Source organism: Mus caroli, chromosome 5 (genome assembly GCF_900094665.2).
Source record: "Mus caroli chromosome 5, CAROLI_EIJ_v1.1, whole genome shotgun sequence".
Lineage (NCBI taxonomy): Eukaryota > Metazoa > Chordata > Mammalia > Rodentia > Muridae > Mus > Mus caroli.
The window spans coordinates 522,394-539,677 of record NC_034574.1 but is presented as its reverse complement, the minus strand read 5'-3'; the positions used below and the strand labels follow the sequence as shown (position 1 = coordinate 539,677).

Sequence of the window (17,284 nt, the reverse complement as noted above, 5' to 3'; positions counted from 1 at the left end):
AAACGTACACTCACGACAGGAATTTGCTGTGTGGAAATAGGGGTTGTAGGGAAGAAGGGAAAGAGAAATTTGGTTTGGGGGGAATAACATACTAAAAATTATTTGATTGGACTTCAACATCTGCTTTCTTTCCCTTCACACACCCTGTGGTTTTTCCCCTATTCTGAACTGGCCACTTGTATCCTACCCTTTCTTAGTCATGTCACTTCACAGTGTGTGTAAGGTCTTTTCTTCTTACCCATTCTGTTCAGGTCAAATCCATTATTACTCTGAAGAAAGATACCTGTGCCTTCCTAATACATTAATAAATAAAAATTAGCATTTTATTTTTTGTTTTTTAAGAGGCTTATCTCATTTTGCTCCATTTCATCTTCCTTTATGTATTCCTGTTCACCTTGGGAGTCCCCCAGAATGGTGTTACTATATTTTTAAAAGTGATTTATGCTCCAAAAAGAAGGGATTAAATTGTTTATTAGCAACTAAAAATGCATAACAATACTGAGGAAGAAGTCAAAGTCTAGAATGTTTATCTGAAAATATGTAAAATGTAAAATATGTAACTGAGCATAACTATTGCTAAGCCTGGAAGAATATATATTCTTTGACAAAAGTTAGAGAATAATATCTATCCTACAAATACTAAGTTCCATTTAGAAAAACATCCTTACAGGAAAAGACAGGAGAGAATGTGAAAGAGAACAGTTCAAACAGTTACAAAAGTAACTAAATCAAACCTGAGTTCTGAATTACTTTTAAACTTTTCTTATTCAATTATTTAATATAGTTGTCATAACAAATTATGAGGTAGGGAGAGCTAATTGTATCAAAAGGATTAGAAAAGTGATGTTTGAATCAGTTGTGTAATTTACCCATAATTTCATGACTATGAGCCAGTGAGAACCTGGTTTTCTGAATTCCATAGACTAGACTAAAGAACAAAGGCTAACAACAACAACAGCAATGTAATATTCAATAATAGTAATGATAAGGCAAGCCCTTTCAAATCCAATTTGGCCTGAGAACAAAGGAGGAGGATAGAGATTTTGGAAGTTTATAACATGGTCTGAAACAGACTGAAGGAAGAAAATGGAAGGAGAACAGAAATGAGATTACATCTACTAGCTAGGGAGAATAGAGACTTGTAATACTGTAAAACAGTATTTTTATTAAATTATTAATAAGACTTATTTTAGAAAATATGGCATTTTTTATAAGCTATTATTTTATACATAGTATGTTTTGGGTATTGATAAACAAATTTTCACTTTGAATTGTAATATGATAAGTATCACTAAATTAATTCTATATACACAAAGGCTCTTTGGGATCTTATAATGTTCAAAGAAAGAGGTTGTCTTCAAACCAAAAAATTAAGAACTACTGATCTAAGCAAAAATTTAAGGATGAGATTGAAAGGGGTAAACATATACTTTAACATTATAAAGACAGGACCAGGAATGGTGGTGTCTGCCTGTAATCCCAGCAATTAGGAGGCAGAGGCAGGAGGATAAAAAGTTCAAGGCCAATCTGACTTTTAAAAAAAAAAAAAAGGACAGGACTAAACAGCCTGAAATAGCCTGTGTCCCTACATATTCCTGCCACTAAGTAGTGACTTACAGTAAGGTTTTTACTGGGTTATTCTTTTTCTTTTGAGACAGGATATCACTATATAGCTCGGGCTGGTATATAGACAAGGCTAGGCTTAACCTTGTATTGACACTACTGCCTCTGCCTCCCAACTGCTAGTGTTATGAGTGTGCACCACCCAGTCAGGACCACACTATTCTTTCTTTAGATTCACAAAATCCAATAATGATCACTAGTTTCAGCTGACAGAAAATTTTATCCAAGGAGAATTTTTTTCTCTCTGTATTCTACTAATGAGAAATTGTAACTAAGAATACTAAAAATTAACAAATTCTAAATGTAGACATCAATTTTTACATTTGAACAATTATTTTTCTTCTTTCCTTTCTTGTCCTCCTGCTTCTTGATATATTAAGCATAAGCCTTACCACTGAGCATATGTCCCACTCCACTCCAGTTCTATTTATTAATCAAAGCCATCACTTATTCAGTACTTACTGTGGGCTCTCAATTACTTTATGTGCATTTTCTATTTTAATCTTAGGAAAGATATTTAAAATTCTATCCTGTTAATATGCAAGCAGGTTATTAGAACCTGACATAATTTAATAAAGGTCAGACCTAAGGAACTAACCCCTGCTTCTGAAACCTTGGTATATTCCAAAACACAGTAAATGTCACACTATACTTTTGTTTTTATGTAATAGGTAGTTCAAAGTTTTACTTTTCTTTTCCTAAAGAAGAAAATAACCCCTATCGAAATAGAAAGCAAGTCAAATATATAAATCTGGGATTCCTACATTAAAGCTCATTGATGTTATCATTTCCAATTCTGCAGCGCATTTTGAGGGTTAAAGTGTATTCTACACCGTTTTGGCTCTAGGAAATGTTTCTACTAGGGTAATTATTAGTTATGTGAGGGAAATCTACTAGATCAGCTAACGACAATTTAGGGTAGCTTGTTCTAAATATAAGTATAAGAATTCCTCAGAATGAGAAGCATAAGGACTCATTTAAGCTTCTTGGTTTACCCCTGCTCTGGGGATAAAACCTCAGATCTCAAGTACACTGATTAAGTGTTCTGCCACTCAACTGTACTTCTATCAAGAGCACATTTACAGATGAAATAGAAAAAATTATAGAGAAACAGGAAAGGCATATATATTAAATATAACCATTACACAATTTAATACAAATATTAGAATCCGAGAAATGAAAACTGAACTGGAAAGAACTTTAGAATGGTCTACTTACTTACAATTTGTTACTCTCGGCGGTGCTGAAGGATGAACCTAGGACTTATGGCTTCTAACAAGCTTTTTCTCAATCCTAATTGCTACAATTTACTTTAGATAAATAAAACTGACACTTAGAGAGGTGAGGTTCCTTGCTCAGTGTGACACTAAGATACTATATATACATAATAAGTAGTTAATAATGTAGTATCGTTGGCATAAGTCAAGATCACTTAAAACAATACATTAAAAGCAATCTTCTCATTAAAAAAATGGAATGACTATGTCTTTTTGAGACAATAATCTATAACAGTTTGTTACTGCTGTGAAATAAGAACTCAGTTCAGCTATGTAGCATTATTATAATTCTATGGAAAGAGTAAGAGTGCCAAAAGGTATACTGTGCAATGAATAGAAAGAACTAATCCCAATTCTGTTCCCACCCTTACATTTGATAAAATAGAAGGTAGTGATTCACAGAATCTTTGACAAAAATGGAGAAGAGACTCAAGGAAAGGTAGTCCAGTGACCAATCCAATTTGGGATCCATCATAAGGGGAGGCTCCAAGGCCTGACACTATTACTGATGTTACATTGTGCTCACAGACAAGAACTGTCCTCCGAGAGGCCCAACAAGCAGCTGACTGAGACAGACACAGATACTTACACCCAACTACTGGACTGAAGTCGGGGACCCCTATGGTTGAATTGGGGAAAAGCTGGAAGAAGTTGAGGAGGAGGGCGACCCCATAGGAAAACCAGCAGTCTCAACTAATTGGGACCCCCTGAGATCCCTCAAACACTGAACCGTCAATGAGGGAGTATACACAAGCTTGTCTGAGGCCCCCTGCCCCCTGACACATATATGGCAGAGGACTGCCTGGTCTGGCCTCAGTGGGAGAAGTTGTGCCTAAGACCCTCGAGAGATGTGAGGCCCCAGGAAGTAGGGAGGAGGGAATGGAGACAGAGGGGAAGAGGAATGAGATGAGGAACTGTGGGAGGGCAAGTCAGGAGAGAGGCAACCACTGGAACTATAAAAAAATAAAAGTAATTTAAAAAATGACAGTATAATCTACATTATGACCTGATGTTTAAATATTTTCAGTTTGAGTTAAACATTATATCTGTAATTTTAAAAATTAATACTATGATTTTATAACTTTACCCTAAAATATTAAAAACACTTTTCCCTTGGTGGGGAGAAGAATCTTTGAAGAAGGATTTGGTAGGCTTCTTGATACCATAAATTCTGAAAGAACTAAATGGATACTTTTCTAGCATGATACAAGGTCACATCCAATGTGTTTAACAAATGTCAATTTTATGGCAAGAATAAACCAATGTAATACAAAACAACAGTATCATAAAGGAGCAATATGGAGCCCCCTGGTTGGCCCTGACATTTACTACCTATTGGCTATCTCACTGTACGGCTTGTAAAGAAGACTGCGAGTGCTCTCCTCAGGGCAGCTCTGGCAGTTCCGAACAGCAGCATATACACAGTAATCAAAAGATCAGAACAGAATACTCAGAAGACAAGCAATGGTACAGATGCTTTCTGGAATGACAACAGTTTTCTGATAAGAAACAATCATATTATGAGTTCAATGTTCCTGAACAGAATAATTTATTTACCAGCATGCATAATGAATGGGTGCCCAGTGGTCATTATCTAGTTGGTTGACTGAAAATCCTTTATCGAGAAGATGGCTTAGCAATTCTGAATCTCCTTCACAGGCATTTCGGTGTAAAGGAAAGTCATCAACCCACTGCCGTTCTCTAACCGTAAAAAAGAAATTAAGAAAATATAAGCACTGTTGAAATTCACACTTCTTCAAAACAAAAGGGACTCACCTATGAGAACCGCCTATTGCCGTGCAGCCAGAGGCAGTGCCCAGACTGCTTCCGTGCTACCTATGCATAGTTTAACATCACATTTGGAAAGGCAATAAGAGTAAAACCAAAACTGTACTTGTCTTCCACAACGCTGCTCATGCTTCGCTGCCATTTTTCCTGTTTGGGAATTTGGATTTTTGAGTAGTCTGGAGCTCCAAGACCAAAGTATGGATTTATTACCACTTTATCTACCTAGAAAAGGCAAAAAAAATTATTATAAAAATTACTTAAAAGCCTCAGATGTTTGACTTTCATACATTGATACTATTTAAATGTTTACAATTACAACCTGTGCATCTTTGTTAGAAAAAATTATATTTAAGATGTCTTTTGAAACCAAAGTCAAAATTCAACTCTTACCCGATTTGTATACTGAAGATCCGATCCAAACAAAGGGTTGTAAATGCAGGTGTCTGCTTTCTCTAGGGCTAACATTTTACTCTTTATTTCTAGTGCACTATAGCCCATATGTAGTGAGTTGTCTATCTGGCCTAATTCAGCAGCATACGCAGGATTTATGACATTTGTCTTTATCCGTTCAAGGGGAGAAGGTCGGAATAAAGCTGGAATAAAGTGAGACTGCGCATGACGTTCATCTAACCACCTGCAGACGTGGACAGAGAGGCAGAGGCCTGTGCTCAAAGGTGAAGATGACAAAGGAAATCTACTGTAGAACTCTGACATGTGACACCTTCTAAAACTATATTCAATAAATTTACTATTGATATTTTATAAATATATTCAGAATTTATGGTCTCAAGAAGCCTACTAAATTCTTCTTCAGAGAATCTTTTCCCCCTGCTCAGGGAAAAATAATGTATTTTTCATTTATAAATGGTATAAATATTTTTATTATATTTTATTAATTTATATTATAAATATAAATGGTATAAATATCCTTATAAATATTATAAATATTTTTAGTGTTAAGTACTTAACAAATGCTTTGTCAATAGACACAGCAGCTATTCTAAAATGTCTGCCACTATAATCATAAAAACACCTTTAAAGAGTAGAAAGTACTTCTACAACTGGGCTTCCTGGAATGTGACACTACACAAAAGACCGACCATGACAGTCCACTGGAAAGAGTAACTACCATGCCGAGTTTTCTAACAGAAGAATTATCCTGAATGCTGGCAAGTGGTTATTACTCTTCAAAGAAAAATTAACATACTGTAAAGAAGGAAGGAGTCTTAGTTGGGGGGTTCATCCTTATAACTAAAAGTTGACCATTGTTTGTTTTATTGTTTTTTTTTTGTTTTTTTTAGATTTATTATTTTCTGTATATGAGTACACCATTGCTCTCTTCAGACACACCAGAAGAGGGCATCAAACCCCACTGTAGATGGTTGTGAGCCACCATGTGGTTGCTAGGAATTATCTCAGGACCTCTGGAAGAGCAGTCAGTGCTCTTAAACACTGAGTCATCTTTCCAGTCCTAAAGATTTGTTTTTATTTTTGTTTTTTTTTTAAGATTTACTTTATTTGACCATTTTAATGTACTAGATTATTTTCATTAATTTTTTTTCCCAGAAGTGAATCTCAAATTAATTTCATGATTATGATTGATGAAAATATTCTGAATGCATTTCTTACTTATCCAAGGCTATTAACATCCTTGCTGTAAGTGTTGCAAAGTGAGTACTGGATTCACTACAAACTCTCATAATATCTTGTAAGCAGTAAAAAATTGGGCATCCGGGAGTATATGCATATTTAGTATTATCTGAAAAAGAAAAATGAAATTACCCCATTATATAAGTTTACAAATACACTTTCTTCATATAGAACAAATTCTCACAATTTGAAAAATATAACAAATTGTTCTGTATTTGGAATTATGAGACCTAGAATCAAGTGGAAGCCAGTTCTGTAACTTGTCTACTTTGATAAACGCATAATTTTAAATTTTATTTAGTGTTTGTGTGTAGGTCAGGGAATAACTTTTGGGAGTTGGTTCTTATCTGCTACCTTGTTGATACAATGTGCATCAGACACTAGGATAGTTGGTCCATGAGTTTTGGTTCATTCATTCTACTGTCTCCATCTCTCACCTCACAGTTGGAATGCTGGGATTCCAGAGGCTTATTGGCTATTTTATGTAGGTTCCAAGAATCAAACACTGGGTATCAGGATTGTACTGAGAGCACTTTTAATCACTAAGCCAGCCCACTGGCACCAGCATTTATATAATCTTCTTCAATAATGTTATAAAATCTGTTAAGGTTTCCAACATCATTTGAAAGGCCAGACTTTTTAAGCTTGAGAATGCTTAGAAAAATGAATCCTGTATGCTATGCTGGCCAACAAAATAACATAAACACATGAAGCAGCAGCAGGCTGATGGATGGATGTCTGTGGCAAGTCATTAACTTTTAATCGAAGTATTACTAACTCATGTGAGGCCAACACTCTACAGTTGTAAAGAAACGTCATATCAAATACCTCAATGAAATCTTTCTATACTATGAATCAAGTAAGAGCAAGGAATAATATTTTCTCTATATAAATATAATTAAATCTTAAAGATTAATTCAAAGTCTCAAAATTAATTATAGGATCTGCTCTGAAAATCAAAATTGCCTTCTATTATTCTAAGATTTCAAAAGCTCAATTTAAAATTCTTTAGTAGATCTGTTCTATACGTGTTTTAAATATTATTAGGCAGAATAATTTAGAACTATAATTAGCATTTTCTGGCATCATTGTAAGTTATATCGATTTCTGGCATATCCTTTGAAAATTTGCTTTATGACCAGAATACTTTTTAATTTTAATTTTATTTTATGTATATGAATATTTTGCTTGCAAGTATGTCTGTCTAGCCATGTGTATGCCTGGTTCCCCTAGAAACCAGAAGACAGTGTTGGATCCCCTGAAATTGGAGCTACTGATGGCTGTGAGCCATTGTTTGGAAGATGGGTACTAACCCTGGGGCTTCTGGAAGCCCAGTCACTGTTTCTAACTACTTAACTATGCATTCTCTAGCTTCCTATCCTGAATATATTTAATTTCAATTATTTCTCTTGTCACATCGACATCTTAAAAATAAAAATGAAAACAATACGAATTAGCTGAGAAGCCTATATATTACCAGGGGAAATATTTGACATTGTTTTCTTCTGTCAACTTAAAAACATGTATAACAATATTACAATGTTAAGTATAAATGTACATTCCTACGTGCTTCAACAAACTTCCAATTTACATTGAAAACACCTACGAATCTGTAAAGTGAATTTAGATCACCTTTGACAACTGATGGCACAATAAACAGTGCTGCTTCTCTGCCTGTCTTCTCTCCGTCCAGAGGAAACTTCCTCATCAGCACCACTCGTTTCCCTAATAACAACAACACCCAACAAACAGGGCAAAGATCAAAGTAAAACAATAGTTTTTGCTTGATTTCTTTTTTGCTTTGTTGAAATTAAGTACCTCATTGTAGTCCAGGTCTGAGTTCCCCATGTAGCCCAAGCTAGCCTTTAACTCATGGTCCTGCTGCCTCAGCCTCCTAAGTGTAGCAATTACATGAGCAAACTATCATACCTGGCTTAACATAGAAGACATTTAAATCGTACAAATTATCTTCAAGATTAGAAACCAAGATTTTAGAGGTTGTCGAGACCCCTCATTGGCATAACACTTGTCTAATACGAACAAGGGTCTAAGTCTGATCTCTAGTATCACAAAAATAAATAAATTTTAAAAATTAAAGATTAAAAATATGTATAAAAATACCAAAGAAAATAATGATTTTAGAAAAGAAACTCAAATATATAAAAGGCAGCTATATATTATATTATATTATATTATATCATATTATTATTATATGCACTAATAAAAACTGGTAATTCTGGCAGTTGGGGAGATGACTCCATGGGTAAAGTATTTGCTGTGCAAGTTTTAGAACCTGAGTTCAAATCTTCCAAGCCAGATAAATCTGGGCACAACAGTGTGTGCCTATAATCCCACTGCTGGACAAGCAATAGGTAGATGTAGATAGGAGAATTAAGGTGAAGCCAAGTAGCCTGGTGTACGGAAGTGCTAACAATAAAGAAATCTCTTATCCCACAAGGTGGAAGGCAAGGACAGACACTCAAGGCTGTCCTCTCTCTGAGCCATGATCCAAGTATGACCTGCACTTACACAAAAGACCACATAGGCATGCATCCATACACTAAGTACATTCAGAGTTTTAAATTAAAAAATAAAAAATACATGTTGGTAAATTTTGATACTACAGGATCAACATATAGACAAACTAATAGATTCAGGGTCATATTTTAATGTCCTAGAAACTTCCTATGAGCTGAAGCTAGAGGGAGTTGTGAGCCTCCATGTGGATGCAGGAACTTGAACCCAGTCCTCTGTGAGAGCAGCCAATGCTCTTAACCACTGAGCCATCTCTGGAGCCCCTGAATACTTTCCTTTTAAAGACTCCTACTGTATATACACAGCTTATAACTGTTATACCTTCTGAGACCAAAGTCTGTGAAAATAAGTTATTTTTCAATAACTTGTACTAACTGAACATTATCTAATATTTTAAATGGGCTTCAACCTTTCAGAATTAATACTCCCCTCCCCCTTTGTTTTTTTAAGACAGGATTTCTCTGTGTTGCCCTGGCTGTCCTGGAACTCCCTCTGGAGACTAGGCTGACCTTAAACTCACAGAGATCCATCTGCCCCAGCTGAGCTTAATAAGTTTGTAATATTTTTCGTTGTTTTTCTTTTTTCTTTCTTCTTTTTTTTTTTTTTTAATTTTCAAAAAATGTTTTAAAGGATCTTCCTTCTATGAACAAAACGACAAGAAAACTATTACCTTGTTAACTTAAAGATTTTTGGTTTTCTGGGTTTTTTGTTTTTTTGCTAATTAATCCATGAATATGTTTCCGTTAGCCATAAGAGAGGCTTATGGTTAGTTTCTTCTGTTTGGTATTAGCACAAACATAATTATCTACAAAATTACATTGCTAGCAAAAGTTATCTGTAGCAAGAAAAGCATAAGTTAAGAGCATTGGCTGCTCTCACAGAGGACTGGGTTCAAGTTCCTGCATCCACATGGAGGCTCACAACTCCCTCTAGCTTCAGCTCATAGGAAGTTTCTAGGACATTAAAATATGACCCTGAATCTATTAGTTTGTCTTTAGTCTTTCCATTAAATAAATCCCTAACACTGCATCTTCTTAAATGTTTGGGTTCTATAGAAATTCCTTATCACTGGGAACAGAGGATCAGTGCAGAGTGGTGGAGGGGCGAAACTGGAACAGTGAACATGATAAAGTATGTAACAAATACTGGAAAATTGTGTAAGTGAATCTAAGGTACTTCTTGAAAGATCTGGGCTATAGTTTAACAACTTCCTGAGGTTTTCATACTCTTTTAAATGGAAAGGAAGAAGGAAATTGATTTTAAAATATTTTAAAATGTTTTTTTTTTCCCCTGAGCCAGACAGAGCAGCATAGTTTTTAATCTCAACAGAACTCAGGAAGCAGAGGCAAAAGCAGACAGACCTCTGCAAATTCAAGGCCAGCCTGGTCTTCATAATGAGTTCCAGGACAGCTAGGGTTACACAGTGAGACTCTTGTCTCAAAACAACATAAACAAAGCAAAAAAATCCTCTAGCACCCCAAACCCACAATTTTTTTTTCTTGTATTGAAAACCAAATTGTTAGGTGTAGGGAAAGAGATGTTTCCTACCTTTAATCCCCTGGTTTGCAGGAGAAATTGGTTTGGTAGTTTCTACTACATAGTCCAATATGCCTTGTGCTATTTCACTGTTGCTTTGAAGTTTAGTTTCCAGCAAAACTTTCTTTCGCTTTTTTTTCTGTCCTTCAATGGGAACTTCATGCAATAAAATCTTAGATGAGAAAATGACATTAATACAAAGTTTAAAATATACTTTCCATAGAATATTATTATTAGGTGCATATTATAGAATAATCTATGGAGCTTTAAAATAACCCTAATGCTAGTCTCCTCTCTGGACCTATTAAATCATAGTGAGCTACTAGCACTAGTAGTTTTCCAAGTCAATCGATAGTGCAAACAAGATTGGAAAATGGCTTTGGATAACATTACAAAAGCAATTTAAGCAAAATGTAGAAATTAGATTGAGTAAATTAATTTTTTTCATTAAGTTTTTAATTTTTGAGTTACTCCATAAATTATACAAAGATCTAAGTAAGTAAATAAACATAAGAAAATCATGACTTTGTCTTTCTCTGATTCTTTCATTTGTAAGGCAGGGTCTCATGCACACCCAGGCAGGCCTCAATCTCCCTAGGTAGCCAAAGACCACTCCGACTGGTTTTATGCAGTGCTGAGAATCAAACTCAGACATTTATGTCAGCCAAGCACTCTGTCAACTGCTTTACGTCTCAGCCCCCAAATAACTTTCTAATCTAATAACCTACACACGTAAATGAACACCAAATTAGGAAAGGCACACAGTAGAAAAAATGCAAGTGTATAGAAAACTATATTAACTAGCTTATTAATAACAATTAGAGCATATGTTCATAATGCTTTATATGTAAATGGTAGTACAGAATGACATTCAATAGTAGGAATTAAATGTTATTAAATCTTCTCACTTCATAGGACTTAGCTCTATACTCCCGGGAGTTGAGACTGGCAGTATTCTTTGGACGAATAACTGCAACGTAAGCATCTTCGATGTTTTCTGGATTTCCCATTGCTTTATAAAACAAACAAAAAGTTCCTTGGAAGAGGAAATGACATAACTGGTGGCAAAGTAAAGAAACAAAACAAAAACAAAAATTACATCCTAGTCCAACAACTTTTATTTTCTAATATTTACTTTGAAATAAATTATAAAATGTTGACTTTTATGTCTTACAATATATAATCCCTAAAAGGCAAGCAAGAAATGACTTTAATTTTATCTTCATCATCAAGAATCAAGAATTTGAGGCTTAAAAAGGTGGTACAATTATAAAATATCTTATAAAGTAAACAATGACTTGAAATAGTGGTTCAGAATAATGCACTCTTATTTCCTACACATTATACAAACAAATGTGAAGTTTAGAATCTGGGAGTAGCTGGCTACTTTATACCTACTGACACTCTATAGCTTTCAGAAAAAAAAAAAAAAAAAAATTGACTTAATCATTTGGATGACCTCACCTAGGCTCTATAACCTTTGGAGATGTTCATTGTAGATTGAAACCAGTTGGTCAGTTGACAAAAAGAAATCCTTTCTGTCTGTGTTATCAAACTTCTAGATAATCCAAAGTTGTTCTTTAAAATATATTCAATATATTGATGAATGTAATCCTCCCTATCTCCCCAAAACTATTTTTAAGTCTTCATTGAGCAATTTTGGAAAAAGTAACTGAATTTCAGCTGTGTACGTGACTGCTGAATGTTCTCTTTGTCAGTGCAATTACTTCTTCACAGCTATACTAAAACGTTTCTCTTGGATTGAATATGTTCATCTTTTTGACCTTTAAAGGTTCTCGGAGTTATATGCCAGTAAGTTTCGAAAAGAACATCAACCATAGAGTTTCTTTTCTAGTTACATTGACATGAACTCTCTTCAATTTTTTAAAAGGTCCATTAGGCAGTAAAATGGTTTTTTCATATTTAATGAGTCCCTTACTGCTTCAACTCCTAGGAGAGAAAAAAGAGAAAAAGAGCACTTTCAAGAAAGGGCTGAACATGTTCCTTGAGAGGATACACATTTTTATTCTGTTTTCTCAGAGGCAACTGATGTCACTCTGATACCCTGACTCACTTCCCTAAAATTTAAAAATGCCTTATTTTTGAAAGTTTCATTAAAATGAAATTCTTTTTAAAATTCAATAACTTCTGGCATTTTAAATAAAATTTAGTCTAAAAGCTTAACAAGTATTATTTCACAAACATTTGTCTTAATAAAACGTTTTTTTAGTTACAAAGTTTTCACTGACTTTGTACCAAAGAAACTAAAGGTATTTCTTTTTTTCAATTATTTAATTTATTTAGTTATGTTACATCTCAACTAAGGTTTCCCCTCCCTCCTCTCCCCCAAGACTCTCCTTTTCTCTTCAGAAAAGGGGAGGGAGACATCCCAAGGCTATCAACCAGCCTTCAAGTCAAGTTTCAGTAAGATTAGGTGCATCTTCTCCTACTGAGCTGGAAGAGGCAGCCTAGTTAGGGGAGGGTCCCAAAGCCAGGCAACAGAGACAGGAACAGCAACAGGCAACAGAGACAGGAACAGCCGAAACTAAAGGTTTTTCCTTGAAGAAGCTTGAATGAAACATTAGGATGACGACATTTCATCTTGTTTAAAGTTTTGAGGATAGTTCATGGAATTTTTTTTTAGATAAAAAATTTTTAATAAGAACATTCTAAAAACCCACTACATGCAAAAGGGCTGCCTATAGAAAAAAAAAAAAGAGGCTTTTCTTAAAACTTCCTGTTTAGCAACTGCTTTTCATCTCAGATTAACACCGACTAAAACATAATAAACTATAAACAAGACATATACATACGTATGAATGCTTTAAAAACTGCAAACCTCTTAAAAAGACACTGTATTATAGACACTATACAAAGAACATGGCAACTATAGAAAACAATGCTTCCTATAAAGTACCTAAAGGGAGAAACTAAGTAGTTAACTTTCTGCACAGAATTTAAAGTAAACCAATTCTTATCTCAATCAATTCATAAGAAAAGTCTATTAACAAAGTGTTTCATTTGTGAATACTCATATATTTTAAATACTCATATTTTAAATATATAAAACAAACTTAACTGCTAGCAACATATATGCAAAAATGCTTAAAATTTTATTTTTAAAAAGTATTTGTACTGGAGCACTTAAAATAGTCTTCCAATGACATAAAAGGAAACAAAGGTTGAAGCCAGGAAAACAACAAAAGCTACCAGCGATGAAGGTAAAGCTGGTGCAACTGAAACCGATAGGAAGAGAGAACTAGTCAAAAAAAATAAAAATAAATAAAGCCATTGCTAATATGCTATATGGCTCACTGCACTGGAGAAAATGCTCAGGCATGAATGATATGCTGACTAAAAAATGAGGACTTATGTAAGTGGAGATGGTTCATAACTGGGAGGGCTGTCTGCGATTTTTTAAAAATATGTAGGGATATTGTTGATTTTCATTATGATTAACAAAGGAGAGGCATACAATTTTCACTTAGTGCCCACATCAGGGGTAATTACTCCTTTGTGGGTCAGTGAGTCTGTCTGCAATAAAGACACGCTAAGTTCCCTGAGAGAGCAGGACAGGAATGGAGCTGAAATCTTGAGGTTGGCCAGCCACATCAAGGCTTCTGGTGAAGTTACAAACACCGAGGGGAGGAGAGAGCAGAGAGTGCAAGCCAAAAGGAGATATAAAGGAAGAACTCGGATAGATGGGAGAAGACAAGCTACAATCGATAAGCTGTCACTGTCCTGGCAATGACAACACTGCCTGGGAAGTCTTTCCCTTGGCACCACCCACCAGTGCTCCCCTACCGGGAAAAAGGCAAAGCTGCTTTTGCTCCAAAAGTTCCCACCCAAGAGACGCCGGTGACTTCTCGGTACCGGCGTGCAAGAAACAACACGCCTTGATGCAGAGCCTCCTGGGCGAGCTTCGGTGCTCCTGCCGTTGGCTCCAGCCGGAGTCTGGCTCTTCTTGCCTTGCTTTCCTTGTTTCCGCCAAGGAAACGGGAAAGACTCACCCGGGCGGGCGGCGGATCCTCTCCCGAGCCGCTACATCCAAGTCAGAGGGTGGGGCGGCAGCCGAAGGTTGGCGGAGCCAGCCCGTCACCGTTTTCTCATTCCTTCTGCCTATCTAGGAGGCCCACCCCAACTTCCTGTGGCAGGAAGCCCCTGGATTGTCACCAGAAGCCGCCCCGCGAGTTCGGGTCTCAGGGCACCTGTTTCCCCACCGTCCTTCCTCTCCCTCGGACCCAGGAACCCTTCAGCCTCTCCACCAGCTTCGGGTTCCCAAAGGCCTCAGCTCGCCATCCCGCCGCTACCGGCGCCGGGCAATAACTTCCGGGGTTACGCCCCCAAGGCCGCTTCAGGTTTGCGGCTGAAAAAGCTTCCGGGTCGGCCCGCGGGGAGCTGCCGTTCGTGCCGGTCCGTGGTACTTCGCGCGGCGGCCGCAGCTGTCTGGGAGCGGGCGGCCGTGAGCTCGCAGGGTTTGGCGGCAGCCGAGCCCGACGCTAGCTATAGCAAGGACGGGGGTCGGGGGAGGGAGGTCGGCCTCCGCGGCTGCGTGCGCACGCGGCACGACCATGCGCTGGACTTGAGCGAGCGGCGGAGGCAGGCGCCACCGCCCCCCTCCTCCATAGCCTGAGAGCGGCGGCGCGCAGCGGGAGAAGATGGGGGGCGCCCGCCCAGTGTGAGCTCGCCGGGCGCGTCGGGCTCGCGCAGCGCTTCCCGCGGGCCTCCAGCGCGCATCCTCCGGCTCCCGCAGCCGCCGCCGGCGGGTGGGTGGGGCGCCGAGTGGACCCGAGAGGTCACCCGCTCGGCGCGAGAGCCAGGTGGCCGCGGCAGAGGAAGACCTGCAGATCTGGGGGGAATCGACGCGAGCCCGGTCCCCGCCGGGAGAAGTAACCGTAAGTCTCTGCTTCGCGGCTCGGCTCTGGCCGAGGCAGTCTCGAGCCTGCCTAGTTCACGCCCTTCCGCGTCTCTTGGCGAGGGTTGCCTGTCGCCCCTTCTCTCCCCGTCCCCGAAGGAGCACAGCATCCTGTCTGCCCTACGGGGTTTCTCGTGCTCGCGAATTTGCAAGCCTCCCGGTTTCCGCGGCGCGTCCCATCCTCCACACACGTCTACATCGCCTTGTCCCTCTGTCCTCAAAAGATTCGTGCCCTCCTTCATTTTCTGTAGAACCCTGGACCTCACAGTCTCCGCAACCCTTGTTGGGACCTGGAAAGCCTTGGATTCCACTAACTCCGTGGACCAGAAATAGTGAGGAGCGACTAGGTTAAAAGTGCTCTGTAGGACTGTCATGGGTGGGGATAGGTGCAGATGGCACCACTGAACCTTTATATGTGTTGCTTTTGCCACCCAAACAAAAGAATGAACGCTCCTCGGTACCCTCATTCCTCTACGTATGTGTGAACTGTTCGTACATTGATGGTTGAGTCGGAGGTAATTGAAGCTAGCGCTGTAATGAAGCATGTCTTGAAGAGTTTTTATTCTCACAAGCGTCATTCTTATGGAACGGCATGTTGAAAAATCTTGCATTGAAACGACCCATTCAGGTTTACTAGTAAATGTGAAGACCGAATGTGAAAACATCTGGAGTTTTAGATAGTGTACTTTGGATGCTGTTAATTTCTTACTGTTTTGATTACTGTTTGACTAAGCTGTTTCTCGGTAAATTTTAGTTTGCATCTTTAGGTTGCTTTTGCAGAACTTATCAGAAATTAGATTAAAATATAATTTTAATTAGACAGTAGCTGTCATGCATTAACTACTTTTCAAGGTACTATAGAAAGCAAATGATAATTCTAAAAATAATGTTCCTCTGTACGGTGTAGGTTCTGTTAATATTCTGTAAACTAAGGTAGTATGGTAACATTGGTGATTTTTTTTTTTCTTGGAAATTATTTCTTTAGGAACAGTAAATATGTTTAGTCACCCCAGCAAGCCGTTTAGCAGTTTACCTTGGGCTGTTTCTCTTTGTAACTTTACACTTCACGGTTTAGTTTGAAGCAAACTCAGAAGATGTAGCTCCCACAGTCCGTCTGGAAATGGACTTTACTTGGCACAGAAGCCCAGCACTGTGCAGACTTGAGTGCATTGTTGAAAGTGTAAAATCAGCTTCTGATGAAGACGCTCTGAGGATTTTCCTCAGGGAATGAGTAGCTGCATGGAACAATCTTTTTTGAAAATTCCACTAGTTTCTTTTATTTTTGGGATAAAGAGGAAAGATAGGAACAACATTTCCTATTTAATTTATTTGTTTCCTCAAAGCTCTGAGAATCTTGAGTTTATGCTATGTCCGAGTCCTGAAATCATGTGTGCAGTCTTATAAAGGGCTATAAACAGGTGCATGCTGAGCCATGGGGATGAAGGTCTGTTAGCCACTCTTACACTCTTGTGGCACCCTCACTTCTGAGACGTGATTGTCTTTCCTCTTCCTCTCCTGGGTGTGCTCACTTGTGAAAGTGGAACACATACATATATTTATACAGCCTGCCTGTAGGTAAAAGATCAAAGTTATTTTCATATATGAGGAAATACAGTTGATGGAAAAGCATGAATAAAGTTTCTCTGATCTCCATGAATGGAGTGAAAAACTTTCCTCAGCGTTTTGAGTAATTTTCTTCCCTTTGAGGGTACATGCATCATTTATCTAGGTTATATTTTTAAGTGTTTCTGTCAGATATTGAGAGTCAGCTCAGAATTGTCTCAGCCAGGAGGAGTTTGTATATCATCCTAAAAATGCTTAGGTATCTAACTAGAGGAACAGTGTGTTAGTCAGGGTTCTCTAGAGTCACAGAACTTATGGATAGTCTCTATATAGTAAAAGAATTTATTGATGACTTACAGTCGGCAGCCCAATTCCCAACAATGGTTCAGTCACAGCT

The 17,284-nt window shown here is 37.8% G+C and overlaps 2 protein-coding genes across 5 annotated transcripts in view; one reads left to right on the top strand and one right to left on the bottom strand.

The window, feature by feature from the left end:
* Krit1 (KRIT1 ankyrin repeat containing) overlaps positions 1-14,754 on the bottom strand; it is a 40,590-nt gene extending 25,836 nt beyond the window's left edge. Inside the window, exons 1-8 of one of the 3 annotated variants that reach the window (XM_029477843.1) lie at positions 14,420-14,754; positions 11,318-11,421; positions 10,422-10,581; positions 7,971-8,063; positions 6,318-6,447; positions 5,079-5,322; positions 4,795-4,910; positions 4,458-4,601 (exon numbers count right to left, since the gene is read on the bottom strand). In XM_029477843.1, the coding sequence (XP_029333703.1) occupies positions 4,458-4,601; positions 4,795-4,910; positions 5,079-5,322; positions 6,318-6,447; positions 7,971-8,063; positions 10,422-10,581; positions 11,318-11,419 (989 nt within the window). In that variant the 5' untranslated portion in view covers positions 11,420-11,421; positions 14,420-14,754. The other 2 variants (XM_021161997.2, XM_029477842.1) reach the window with 2 other exon arrangements.
* Positions 14,755-14,784: 30 nt separating this feature from the next.
* The window catches only part of Ankib1 (ankyrin repeat and IBR domain containing 1), a 102,047-nt gene continuing 99,547 nt past the window's right edge, over positions 14,785-17,284 (top strand). For both annotated transcript variants that reach the window (XM_021162020.2, XM_021162019.2), the window contains exon 1: positions 14,785-15,304. The gene's annotated coding sequence lies outside the window, so the exon portion shown is untranslated. The remainder of the gene's footprint in view (positions 15,305-17,284) is intronic.